The 14,496-nt window shown below is 42.1% G+C and overlaps 1 protein-coding gene across 1 annotated transcript in view; it reads right to left on the bottom strand.

Moving 5' to 3' along the window:
• Positions 1-13,804, bottom strand: part of CD101 (CD101 molecule) — a 39,630-nt gene extending 25,826 nt beyond the window's left edge. Inside the window, exons 1-2 of the mRNA XM_053592746.1 lie at positions 13,690-13,804; positions 7,067-7,447 (exon numbers count right to left, since the gene is read on the bottom strand). Coding sequence (XP_053448721.1) covers positions 7,067-7,447; positions 13,690-13,732 — 424 coding nt within the window. The 5' untranslated portion in view covers positions 13,733-13,804. The remainder of the gene's footprint in view (positions 1-7,066; positions 7,448-13,689) is intronic.
• Positions 13,805-14,496: the final 692 nt, after the last annotated feature.

Raw genomic sequence — 14,496 nt, 5'->3', positions numbered from 1 at the left:
CTGAGCACCTGCTCGGTGCTAGCTGTTTGCTAGAAGCTGAGAGGAACATTCTCTTCTCAAAGACCTCAGGGTGTGGCAGGAGAGAGGCATATAAACAGTCAGTCACTACATAACTGTCAGTACTAATGACAGTGATATAAACAGAGCATTGAGGGGGAACAAAAAAGTGGGAATACTGAAGTTGTGTGTGTGGGGAGATTAAAGATGGTGGCCGAGTAACACCTTCCCTGCAACTGGGAACAGCGAGTCTGGGGAGACAAGACTCCAGGCATCTCTGGCCTATAATCATCCCTTTGAGGATACAGGGAGCCAGCAAGGGACTTCTGGACCCCAAGAGGAGGACAAAAACAGTGGAAAACTGGCAAGTGGTTGCGTGTGTTCGATCGACCTAGTCACCCCAGCAACCGTAAGTACAAGCAGCAGTGAGACTGCAAACCGGAAAGGCCTTACCTGTGAACTGTTTCGGTGTTCTTGGACTTGGCACTCAGTTGAACTGCCTTGGGGAGAGCTTGAGCAGGAGTGTGGAGAACTTTGGGTATTGTCTGGGGCCCCAGACTGAGCCACTGAGCTGGGCGCAGGAAGCCATTGTGAAAGAACTGCCCCGGCAAGCTCCGCCCTCAGGGTCTCAGAGCAAGGATTGGGCTGGTCAAAGTAACCTAGTGACTGAGCAGCCTAAAGGCGGGGACTGAGCTGCCTTACAGCCTTAATCCTTACGGGCAGAGTGAGACAGCTTTGGCACACTGGAGCCTTGGGCTGTTGCCCTGGGTAGAGTGCCGTGATGTCACAGCTCATAGCAACTTCAAACTCATGGGCTTGGCGCTGCCCAGACCTCCATAAGAGCTGTGCAGCGACCCCCAACCAGTGACCCGCACCCACCGGGCCTCCACATTCCCTGACCAGGAACTGCGGGAGCCACGCAACCCTGCATCCTCCCTCCTGAGTCTTCCCAGCTTCCACACTAGCCCGCTCATCTGGACAGGGACTCTGGTAGCTGCGTGCCCTTTGGAGCCCTCCCTGCCTCTGCGCAGAGCTCTTCTCCTGGCCAGAGACTGCTGGAGCCTTGGGCTCTCTGTGCCAAAGTCACTGGGTGCCTGGCACTCCCAGAACCGTGCACACCACCCCCAGCCCTGTTGCTGGATCCGGGTGTGTCACAAACCAGAGCTGCATCCACAACCAGAACTCCCTAGCTAGAGCAGCCCCAGAGGAACTACACAGGGTCACTCCCTACAAAGATCCAGCAACAATAGAGTGATCCCGCTGGGGTCTAATCTTGGAGAGACACCTCCCCAACTCTGAGGATGGCCAGAGGCAACGGGGAAAAACAATCATGAGGTGAAATCAACAGAAAAACTCTGGCAATATGAATAATCAGAGTAGATCAACTCCCCAAAGGATCAATGGGGCAGAAATAGCACAAGACCCCATGCACAAACAAATAGCTGAGATGTCAGAAATTGAATTCAGGATCTGGATAGCAAATAAGATCGAATTAGAATTGCAAAAGTTATCTCAAGAATTCAATGGATTCAAAGACCAAATGACCAAAGATTTCGACACGTTGCGACAAGAAGTTGCATCCCTCAACGATCTGAGAAACACAGTAGAATCCCTCAGCAACAGAATGGAGCAAGCAGAAGAAAAGACATTGAAGACAAAGTTTTTGAACACTCCCAAACCCTCAAAGAAGAAGAGAAATGGAGAGCAAAAACAGACCACTCTCTCAGAGAGCTCTCAGATAATTTGAAGAAAACCAATATTCGTCTTATAGGGATCCCCGAAAGTGACGAAGTGGCTTCACAAGGCACAGAAGGAGAACTTTCCAGACATGCCAAGAAATTCCAAAATTCAGATAGCAGACAGTTTCAGAACTCTAGTACGACTCAACCCGAATAAGACATCCCCCAGACACATCATAATCAATTTCACTAAAGTTAATATGAAGGAGAAAATTCTGAAAGTAGCCAGATGAAAGAAAACCATTACCTACAAGGGGAAGAATATCAGAATAACTGCAGATCTCTCTGCTGAAACCTTTCAAGCTAGAAGAGGATGGTCATCGACTTTTAATCTCCTAAAACAAAATAACTTTCAACCCAGGATCCTGCACCCAGCTAAACTGAGTTTCATTTATGACAGAGAAATTAAATACTTCAATGACATTCACATGTTGAAGAAATTTGTGATAACTAAACCAGCTCTCCAGGATATTCTCAGATCTATCCTCCATAAAGACCAGCGTAATCCTCCACCACAAAAGTAAACTCACCCAGAAAATTTTGATCAAATTCCAACTTCCACAGTCGCAAAAGGATTAAAAATGTCCACTGGACTCACGAAAGGCTTATCAATACTCTCAATTAATGTGAATGGTTTAAACTGTCCTCTAAAGAGGCACAGGTTGGCTGACTAGATACAAAAGCTCAAGCCAGATATCTGCTGCATCCAAGAATCGCATCTTACATTAAAAGACAAATATAGACTCAAGGTGAAGGGATGGTCATCTATATTCCAGGCAAATGGAAAGCAGAAAAAAGCAGGCGTTGCAATCCTGTTCGCAGATGCAATAGGCTTTAAACCAACCAAAATAATTAAGAATAAGGATGGACACTTCATATTTGCTAAAGGTAATACTCAGTATGATGAGATCTGTATTATTAATATTTATGCACCCAACCACAACACACCTCAATTTATAAGAGAAACTCTAACAGACATGAGCAACTCAATTTCCTCCACTTCCATACTAGTTGGAGATTTTAACACCCCTTAAGCAGTGCTGGATAGATCCTCCAAAAAGAAGCTAAGCAAAGAAATTTTAGATTTAAACTCAACCATTCAACATCTGGACTTAACGAACATCTACAGAACATTTCATCCCAACAATACTGAATACACATTCTTCTCATTAGCACACAGAGCATACTCCAAAATCGACCACATCCTAGGCCACAAATCTAACCTCAGCAAATTTAAAAAAATAGAAGTTATTCCTTGCATCTTCTCAGACCATCATGGAATAAAAGTTGAACTCAATAACAACAGGAACCTGCATACCCATACAAGAACATGGAAGCTTAACAACCTTATGCTGAAGGATAGGTGGATTATAGACGAGATTAAGAAGGAAATCACCAAACTTTTGGAACTAAACAACAATCAAGACACGAATTACCAGAACCTCTGGGATACTGCAAAGGCAGTCCTAAGAGGGAAATTTATAGCACTGTAAGCCTTCCTCAAGAAAACGGAAAGAGAGGAAGTTAATAACTTAATGGGACATCTCAAGCAACTGGAGAAGGAAGAACACTCCAACCCCAAACCCAGCAGAAGAAAAGAAATAACCAAAATCAGAGCAGAGCTAAATGAAATTGAAAACAAAGAATTATACAACAGATCAATAAATCCAAAAGCTGGTTTTTTGAAAAGATCAATAAAATAGATAAACTTTTGGCCAACCTAACCAGGAAAAAAAGAGTAAAATCTCTAATTTCATCAATCAGAAATGGTAATGATGAAATAACAACAGACCCCTCAGAAATTCAAAAAATCCTTAACAAATACTACAAGAAACTCTACTCTCACAAATATGAAAATCTGAAAGAAATCGACCAATACCTGGAAGCACGCCACCTACCAAGACTTAGCCAGAACGAAGTGGAAATGTTGAACAGGCCTATATCAAGTTCTGAAATAGCATCAACTATACAAAATCTCCCTAAAAAGAAAAGCCCAGGACCAGATGGCTTTATGTCAGAATCCTCGAAACATTTAAAGAAGAACTAGTACCTATACTACTAAACCTCTTCCAAAATAGAGAGAAAAAAGAAATATTACCCAACACATTCTACGAAGCAAACATCACCTTGATCCCCAAACCAGGGAAAGACCCAACAAGAAAAGAAAATTATAGACCAATATCACTAATGAATATAGATGCTAAAATACTCAATAAGATCCTAACAAACAGAATCCAACAACACATCAAAAAAATTATATACCATGACCAAGTTGGATTTATCCCAGGGTCTCAAGGCTGGTTCAATATAGTAAATCTATAAATGTAATTCAACACATAAACAAACTTAAAAATAAAGACCGTATGATTCTTTCAATCGATGCAGAAAAAGCTTTTGATAATATCCAGCATCCTTCATGATCAGAGCACTTAAGAAAATTGGTATAGAAGGGACATTTCTTAAACTAATAGAGGTCATCTACAGCAAACCCACAGCCAATATCGTATTGAATGGAGTTAAATTGAAATCATTTCCACTTAGATCAGGAACCAGGCAAGGTTGCCCATTGTCTCCGTTGCTCTTTAACATTGTAATGGAAGTTTTAGCCATTGCAATTAGGGAAGAAAAGGCGATCAAGGGTATCCACATAGGGTCAGAAGAGATCAAAATTTCACTCTTCGCAGATGATATGATTGTATACCTGGAAAACACTAGGGATTCTACTACAAAACTTTTAGAAGTGATCAAGGAATACAGCAATGTCTCAGGCTACAAAACCAACACCCATAAATCTGTAGCCTTTATATATACCAACAATAACCAAGCTGAAAAAATAGTCAAGGACTCTCTCTATTCCTTTCACAGTAGTGCCAAAGAAGATGAAATATTTGGGAGTATACCTAACAAAGGATGTGAAAGATCTCTACAAAGAGAACTATGAAACTCTAAGAAAAGAAATAGCCGAAGATGTTAACAGATGGAAAAACATACCATGCTCATGCCTGGGAAGAATCAACATTGTTAAAATGTCCATACTGCCCAAAGCAATATATAATTTTAATACAATTCCTATTAAAGCTCCATTGTCATACTTTAAAGATCTTGAAAAAAATAATACTTCGTTTTATATGGAATCAGAAAAAACCTTGAATAGCCAAAACCTTACTGAACAATAAAAACAAAGCAGGAGGAATCACGCTACCAGACCTAAGACTGTACTATAAATCGATAGTGATCAAAACAGCATGGTACTGGCACAAAAGCAGAGAAGTAGATGTCTGGAACAGAATAGAGAACCAAGAGATGGATCCAGCTACTTACCGTTATTTGATCTTTGACAAGCCAATTAAAAACATTCAGTGGGGAAAAGATTCCCTATTTAACAAATTGTGCTGGGTAAACTGGCTGGCAACCTGTAGAAGATTGAAACTGGACCCACACCTTTCACCATTAACTAAGATAGACTCTCACTGGATAAAAGATTTAAACTTAAGACATGAAACTATAAAAATACTTGAAGAAAGTGCAGGGAAAAATCTTGAAGGAATCAGCCTGGGTGACTATTTTATGAGGAGGACTCCCCAGGCAATTGAAGCAGTATCAAAAATACATTACTGGGACCTGATCAAACTAAAAAGCTTCTGCACAGCCAAGAACATAGTGAGTAAAGCAAGCAGACAGCCCTCAGAATGGGAGAAAATATTTGCAGGTTATACCTCTGATGAAGGTCTAATAACCAGAATCCACAGAGAACTCAAACGTATTAACAAGAAAAGAACATGTGACCCCACCTCAGGGTGGGCAAGGGACTTGAAGAGAACCTTCTCTAAAGAAGACCGACACAAAATCTACAAACACATGAAAAAAAGCTCATCATCCTTAATCATCAGAGAAATGCAAATCAAAACTACTCTGAGATATCACCTAACCCAGTAAGAGTAGCCCACATAACAAAATCCCAAAACCAGAAATGTTGGCATTGATGTGGAGGAAAGGGCACACTTCTACACTGCTGGTGGGAATGCCCACTAATACGTTCCTTCTGGAAGGATGTTTGGAGAACACTTAGAGACCTAAAAGTAGACTTGCCATTCGATCCTATAATTCCTTTACTAGGTTTATACCCAGAAGACCAAAAGTCACAATACAACAAAGACATCTGTACCAGAATGTTTATTGCAGCCCAATTCATAATTGCTAGGTCATGGAAGAAGCCCAAGTGCCCATCGACCCACGAATGGACTAGCAAATTGTGGTACATGTATACCATGGAATATTATGCAGCCTTAAAGAAAGATGGAGACTTTACCTCTTTCATGTTTACATGGATGGAGCTGGAACATATTCTTCTTAGCAAAGTATCTCAGGAATGGAAGAAAAAGTATCCAATGTACTCAGCCCTACTATGAAGCTAAACTATAGCTTTCACATGAAGACTATAACCCAACTATAGAACAAGACTATGGGGAAAGGGCCAAGGAAGGGGAAGGGAGGGAGGAGGTTTTGGTGGAGGGAGGGTAATAGGTAGGGCCACATCTATGGTGCATCTTAGAATGGGTATAGGCGATTGCACTAATGTACACATCTATGATTTAACAATAAAAAAAAGAAAAGAAAAAAGAAAGTGGGAATACTGCCTGAGGCAGTTAGGATGGGTTGTACAGAGGAGGTAATTATTTTTTTGTTGTTGTTGCAGTTTGGCCAGGGCCGGGTTTGAACCCACCACCCTTGGTATATGGGGCTGGTGCCCTACTCACTGGGCCACAGGCACCACACTGGAGAGGAGGTAATCTATGTTGGGCCCTGAATAATATGTAGGAGTTCGCTAAGCTGAAAAAAGGGTGATGGATATTCCAGGCAAAGGAACAAAGTGACAATTGCAAGGACTATGACCCTTTCCTTGTGGGCAAATATGATAGAGAATGATAGCTTGAGAATAATCATTTCTAAGTTATTGCCTATGATATTGATACCAGCTCTTTCATCTAGTCACTGTCCTGCTTCTAAGCAGAGGCAACCTGGGGAGAGCTGTCATGGCTTTGCCTAACGCTGTTGCTGTTACAAAGCCCTGGACAGCTGTGAGTGAGGCCTGGGGAGACCTACACACCATATAAGTCTTTATAGCAAAGGTGATCAAGAGAAATGAATTGATGTTTTTAAAAAATATGAGATACACACTTGTGACAAATCTCCAAAATATCCAGAGAGGTACATGGACTCTTTCCCCAAAGCAAACAAAAGAAAACCACCACATCCCATTGCAAGGCACGGTGATGGTGAAGCCTCGGGCTTCTCAGGGGCTAGCGAGCGAAAGAGCACAGACAGCTCACCGATTAGATTGGTCTTTGCACTGTAGCTCCCGTAGTATTTCTCATCAGTGTTCGGCGTGTGGCACTCATACAGGCCAGCATCCTTCATTTGGAGCTTTGAGATGTGCAACAGGACCGAGTTGCCCTGGATCCTCTCCACGTAGATTTCCCTGTTTCGCACCCGCTGTGCATATGATGCGTAGGAGAAGGCGTCATCCTTGGTGCTAATGATCTGGACTTCCTGGGTCGGGGCTGCCGGCAGGTAAACAGACCACTGGAAATGCTGCTCAGAGGGTCCCTGGTGGCCAGTTACATTGCAGCCAATGCTGACAGGGTAACCCTCAGCTCTGAACAGCGGTCCTTTCTGAACTGTTACTTGTCTCTGGCCAGTGCTGAGCTTAGCTTGCAAGTAGGAGAAAGTAAAGGGGATAAAAATAGATCAGCACCAGTTCCCAACACACCCCATTATGTAGTTCCCTGTATTGCAATTCTGGTAAATGAGATCACAGGTTATTAGCAATAATCAACTCAGACGTTCAACATCTTTGGGCTGAGCAGCAGTGGAATGGTTTGAGGAGTTAATTGTAACTTTAACTTCCATAGTAATCTCCAGTCTCTTAGCTTTGTCAATGTAACCTGACTGCTTTTAAGCATCTGCTTGTCTAAGTGGCCTTATTTTAAAGCAAATTTGATGTATGATAATTCAGCATAGCTTTCCTCAAACCTGAAATTCCAGCGTTCCTGCCCCTGGGCAGCTCCCACACAAGTGGTTGCTGGAGCAGCAAAGTCTACAACTTTGCCCTTCAGGCCCTGGTGTTTCTTGCTGGTTGCTTGGACTCATTTGTTGGGTTTGGGGCAGATATGTTGCAAAACTATCTAAAATTCGCATCAGAAGAAGGCTGTGATACTTCCTTTCTAAATTGTGGATTTTTTTTTTTTTTAATGTTTTGTCATTTGTTACAGAGTCACTACAGCATTTCCAAAAGGCTTCATCATAGAAATAGAAAGTCCAGTAGATTCTGGGCTCAAAATTTATTTTATTCCTATTCTTACCAAAAGTTTTCAGTTGGGACCACTAGGGAATGTTTTCTACTGGGATAAATCTCAAATATTAGATCTGAAAAAAGAAAACATGATTAAATGGTAACCTTTTATTTGACACATTTTTTAAATCAAGCATTTTTTAAAAATCAAAAAGGGTGTGTTTCCTTATTATGAGTGGCAATTGCAGGCTAGTTCATTCTGTGTTACAGAAAAAGACATATGACAGACACGCTGCAGGGTGGGGCCAGGTCTTTCACCTGGGGACCAGGGCCCAGTGGGAGGGAAGGCAGAGTTGACCCATGTCAGAAGGACCCATCAGGGAGCGATTGCTGGTATCACCAAGTTCACAGAACAGAGTCCATAAGAAGATGGGGAAGACAAAAGCATCAGTGAATGTAGCGACTCCACGAGCACAAAGAATAAAGGAGACTAGGGTGGAAAACAATGTGGGGAAAGAAAAAATGCCATGGCAGAGATAGATGGAGATAAGGCTGACCATGGGGATTTAGCACGAAACAAAAATAATTTTAAGGGGATCTACAAAAAAATGGCAGAAAGGGTAAGTGGTCACCTGAAGGAGCAACTAAAAATTGCAGGTATATGCTCCATCCACACCAAAGCAACCAAAGCAACAGCCAACCAGCCAGTCAGCCAGCCACACATGTTTCTAGTCATAAATTACATACTTATTCATTTTTAGGTATTTATTTTTGTAAGGCAGAGTTTCAGTCACCCCGGGTAGAGTGCGGTGACACAGTCATTGCTCACAGAACCTCAAACTGTTAGACTCAAGTGATCCTCCTGCCTCAGCCTCACAAATAGCTGGGACTATACGTACCTGCCACAATGACTGGCTACTTTTTCTATTTTTTTTGTAGAGATTGGGTCTTGCTCTTGCTCAAGCTCATCTCAAACTCCAGAGCTCAAGCAGTCCCCCTCTCCTTGGCCTCCCAGAGTGCTAGGATTACAGTTTTGAGCCACCAAACCTGGCCTCCAGTAATATTTAAAATACATGAATTCATTCATAATCCTAATCAATATGATACATTTATATCATACTCTTTTTGTAGTAAGTATCTAGGAAGAGAAGTTAGACCGCCTCAACCAATTTATTACTTACAAAAAAGTTGTACTCCAGAGGCAGTTTAGAAGACTTTTCATTGATGCCATCTCAGAGAAATGTGTGTACCAGGCTGTGTGTTAAAGAATACTCATAACTACACTACTCATTAAAGCCACAGATAAGAGGCAACCCATATGAACATCAACAGTAGAATGGATAAACTGTAATATATTCATCAAATGGGATATTATATAGAAATAAAAATTAACAAGTTACAAGTATCTACAGTAACATGTGTGACTGTCCAATGAAAGATGCAAAATGCTTTTCAATCCTTTTGACTAGATACAGATATATATAAATTTATTACCAGGCAAAACCGCACTGTATTCTTTAGTGATGCATATACATAACTGGTAAAATCATTTTAAAACATGCTAGGAAGTTGTTATCGTGAAAGTCAGGAAGGTTAGTGCCTAGGGAAGCGTTTATGACTTCATGGGACACACTGCAAGGTGGTGGTGCTTCTAAGGTAGACAGTATCTTATTTCTTTTGTTTGTCTGTTATTTATTTCTTGACAGGGTCTCCCTCTGTCTCCCAGGCTAGAGTGCAGTGGCATCATGGTGTCATCATAGCTCACTATAACCTCCAACTCCTAGGCTCCAGCTATCCTCCTGCCTCAGCCTCCCAAGTAGTTGGGACTATAGGTGCATGCCACCATGCCTGGCTAATTTTTTTTTTTTTTTTGCAGTTTTTTGGCCAGGGACGGGTTTGAACCCGGCACCTCTGGTATATGGGCCCGGCGCCCTACTTCTTTGAGCCACAGGTGCCACCCTGCCTGGCTAATTTTTCTTTTTCTTCTTCTTCTTTTTTTTTTTTTTCTAGAGAACAGGTCTCTCTCTTGCTCAGGTTGGTCTTGAACTCCTGGCCTCAAACAATCCTCCCACCTTGGCTTTACAAAAGGTTAGGAGGTTTCAAAAGTATGTTTAAGGTGTGAAGGAATGACTCATAAAGATTAGCTCGAATGGCTGTGCCTTGGGGTCATATACTCAAGCATTTTGTTGTAAGTATGTTCTGTGTGGGTTGTTGAGAGCACACACTTCTCTAAAGAGTAAAATGCCTGTAAGAACTGTGCCATTGCTTTCTCTCTCTTTTTTTTTTATTTGTTTGTTTGTTTATTGAGACAGGGTCTCACCTTGTCACCCTTGAGAGACATGACTTGGTGTCACAGCTCACACCAACCTCAAACTCTTGGTCTCAAGCTATCCTCCTGCCTCAGCCTCCCATGCAGCTGAGACTATAGGCGCCCGCTCTCACTCCCGGCTGTTTTTTATTTTTTTCTATCTTTAGTAGAGACAGGGTCTGGGTCTTGCTCAGGCTGGTCTTGAACTCCTGAGCTCAGGCAATCTACCCACCTCGGCCTCCCAGAGTGTTAAGATTACAGACGTGAGCCCCTGCGCCTGGCACCAATGCTTTCTCTTTTAATGGACAGAGGGTTAGGTACCTTTGAACAGTGGCTCAAATTCTTGGCAACGGATGCAGACATGGCTTGGCACACAAGCCCTGGAATCATGCTTTCAAAACATAAACATTCCTCGATGGTATTGGCTTTTTTCGAACTATTGCTGGAATTTCAAATTTACCATCGTAGTATTATTTCAATGAAAACTATTAAGTTGAGCCACATAAAATGGCCCCTATTTGACCATTTTTGATACCAAAAGCCCAGCAATTTCAAATAATTCTACCTTATAGAAAAGCTACCTAGAAAATAGCCACCCTATCATAATAAGCAGGTTCTCTTTCTGTACAGACTCAAAAACCCTATGTGATTGGAGGATGAGATTGTTCCCATCCATTCCAAAAAGTGGCTTTTTTTCCTGATGAATATAATTGCAACAAGACAAACACTAATCCTTCTGCCAAAGCCTCATGTGTTAATGGCTCTTTTTTGCAGACACAGCTAAGTGCTAAGTCCAAGAGTTCATTCACCCCTGACATCAACCTCATCCCCAGCACCATATTCTAACAGGATTATTCTATCCTTATATTTATAGAAAAAAAATTGAGTCAAAGTCTACACTTGCTAAACAATGTAATTGATCAACCGATCATCACTTAATTGATTTCCTTCATTTCCCTCCTCTCAGGCTTCCGAAACTTTTTCGAGTTATTTTCTGATGTATTCTTCACATAAAAACTGTGATTCTATACAAAATTAGCACTTCGGATGAGTTAGAATTTAGAAGAAATAAACGTATAACCAGTTTAAGTAGCTTTTTTCTTTTTTAAATTAGGGTCTCATCCTATTGCCGAGGCTAAAGTTACAGGGGCATCACAGCTCACTGCAATCTCAGACTCTTGAGCTCAAGCCATCCTTCTCCCTCAGTCTCCTGACTGTCTGGGACTGTACCACCATGCCTGGTGTATAATTTTTCTACTTTTTGTAGAGATGAAGTCTCGCTGTGTTGCTCAGGCTGGTCTTAAACGCCTGGCCTCAAGCAATCTTCTCACCTTGGCCTCCCAAAATGCTTGGATTACAGCCATGAGCATCCACACTCAGACTGAGCAATTGGTTAAGAGGGTTAAGGAAAAGCTTTCGGCTTCCTCCTTTTCAACTGTGGTTACTTTCCTTCCCCAGGCCTTCCAGCCTACTTAAAAAAAAAAAAGAGAGAGAGACAGAGAATTTGCAATTCTCTGAATTATTACACAATGTAAACCTAGTTTCCCCATACACAAGGCAAACATGCAGACCAAATACACAAAGCACATACACTTGAGAATCACATTCAGACAATTTCACAGAACAAGGAGAAACACACCAGCCCCCAAGGGATCCCAGCTGTGTGCCTGTCCATCAGCACCTGCCCAGCCAGTCTGGCAGGGCGTCTGTCATCCAGCAAGTGGTCCTGGGACCTCCCTGTCAGGCCCCAGATCAAATCCTTACCTCACATTTTCCTACATCTCTTGAGACATGAGTTCAGTTCAACTCAACCAGTGTTTTTTAAGCAGCTTTTGTGTCCTCAGCTCTGGTCACACCAATTACAGGTTGGTTTAGTTCCCCGATCTTATCAGCTTCTTAGGTCCCTGCACTAACACTATCCAGTCTGTCTAAAGCAAGAGATTTTGTTTGTTTTGTTTTTTGTTTTTTAGACAGAGTCTTACTCTGTTGCACAGGCTAGAGTGCAGTGGCATTATCATAGCTCACTGTAGCCTCAACTCCTGGGTTAAAGCAATCCTCCTGGCTCAGCCTTCCAAGTAGCTTAGACTGTAAGTCCTTGCCACTGTACCTGCATAATTTTTTTTTTTGGAAGAGGAGAAGTCTTGGTCTTCCATGCTTGAGGTCTCCAGCGATCCTCCTGCCTTGGCCTCCCAAAGTACTAGGATTATAGGTGTGAGATGCTGTACATGGCCTAAAGAGTTCTTAACCTGGGTGTACATACACCATGAAAGAGTACATAAACCAAGGTGAAAAAAAGCTCTTACATCTTTACTTTCAACAACCTCTATAGAAATTTAGTATTTTCTTCATTCATAAATGTAGACAATAAACCACAGATATTTTCACATCATAGTACAAATGTTTCAGAAATATTGAAATATTACTCATATTTCTCAATACTTTGAAGTTAGCTGTTTTATAGACCTATACCTAGATACTGTTACTTAATGCATAAAGAAGTAAATAAATTACTTCAACACAGTTTATTAAAAATATTTCAGTAACTATTTCAACATGACTGATTTTCTCTATAACCCTGTGCATTTTGTTTTATGCACTTAAAAAATTGTTCTGACATGGGGTACCAGATGCTAACGGAATCTGTAGCTCACACACACAAAAATCTGCTTCCTTCTCTATCTGGTCCAAAGCTATTTCATTCCCTGTCCAATTCACCTGATTCTCCCTTCTACCTCCCAGTCTCTCCTTCCTCTCCCTTGCTATAACATAGATAAACGCCCCTGGGCCAGGTAAGGCCCTCCAGGTGGCCCTCAGCAGAGCCAAATGAATCTTCCTGCTCCCTTCTCAGTCTCTCAGCAGCCAATTCCCACTTCAGCTCACAGGTGAAACTCCGAACCTTCTTTCAGTTAGTCTGCTAAAACTGCTAAGTGCTCTTGTAACCTTTCCTTCCATCCAGCCACCTCCCCAAGGCACATTGATATAGTCAGACTGTAACATCGGGCAAACCTTACGGTCTCCTCTCAGTCTGCGGAGCAAAGTCTTTTATTCTGTCTTGGGATGGTCAGCCCAGGAAAGTCAGGTCAAGCCAAGGTCAAGCAAAACTAGCAGATCAGACAAATGTAAAAGCCAATAGATTCACATACAAGGAACCCAACCAAGCCTTGAACCTCCTAGAAGTCAAGGATGTTTAGTAAGCCAAGAATTGTCATCAGTAAGTCAAAAATTATTGCTAACATTAGATATACATAGCATAGCTGTTCCCGTAGAGACCAAATTGTCCTGTTCCATCACCCAGCAGGCACCTGTCAACTAACTCCTGTGACAATAGAAACAGTCAGGATTGTGAAACTTACTCAGAAACAGAAAGAAAGATGCCACATATGAGATGCCTGCCATTTGGGCCAGCACAGACCTTTCCTGTCCCAGCAGAGTCACTGATGTTGCTCAGAAGCTAAGTGACAAAATGCTGTGTTCTCACTGCAAAGGTGGAGAGGAAGCAATCGTGTGGTTTTCAGCCACTGAGAAACAGCTTGCAAAAAGCAAAACCAGCCACCCTACGCACTTCTGTGCTCATCACGCAAATTTGGGTGTAGACAAGTTATCTTCATTTTAGTTTAGGAAATGTATAAAGATAAAAATGAGAAAAGATGGGCCTTGTCCTTCCTGGCTCAGTGTGGGTCGTTTAGTACTGATGAGGGAGGTTAAGTAAACCGAATAAATAAAAAAGGAACCAGAAATTTTCTCTTCTCGGCCCTTACCTCATCTTCCATCTGGAAAGAGGAAATGACTGAGAACTGAGAGAAGGGTCCCCAGAAAACATGAACCTGGGGTGACACGAAGTGCTGGTGAAGGTGACAGGCTCTGGAGTCAGGCTGCCTGGGTTTGCACAAGTCTAGTTTTAGTAGCTGTGCAGTCTTAGGAAAGATAATTAACCTTTTCTAACCCTCATATCTAAAATAGGGTTACTAATAGTGTGTGCCCCGTATGGTTGCTGTGAGAGCTGAAGAGCTAATTCATTTAACGCACTTGGAACAGTACCTGGTACGTAGGACGTGCTCAGTAAATAGCAGCTACCATTGTCACCATCATGAGACGTGTGAGTGAATCTTCACCTGCCCAGTGAGGGGCTGGGCACCAAAGATGCCAGCAGAGAAGTGCCT

The sequence above is a fragment of the Nycticebus coucang genome, chromosome 5, assembly GCF_027406575.1.
Source record: "Nycticebus coucang isolate mNycCou1 chromosome 5, mNycCou1.pri, whole genome shotgun sequence".
Taxonomy (NCBI): Eukaryota; Metazoa; Chordata; class Mammalia; order Primates; family Lorisidae; genus Nycticebus; species Nycticebus coucang.
The sequence above is the reverse complement of the archived record's forward strand: the minus strand, read 5'-3'. Positions and strand labels throughout refer to the sequence as shown.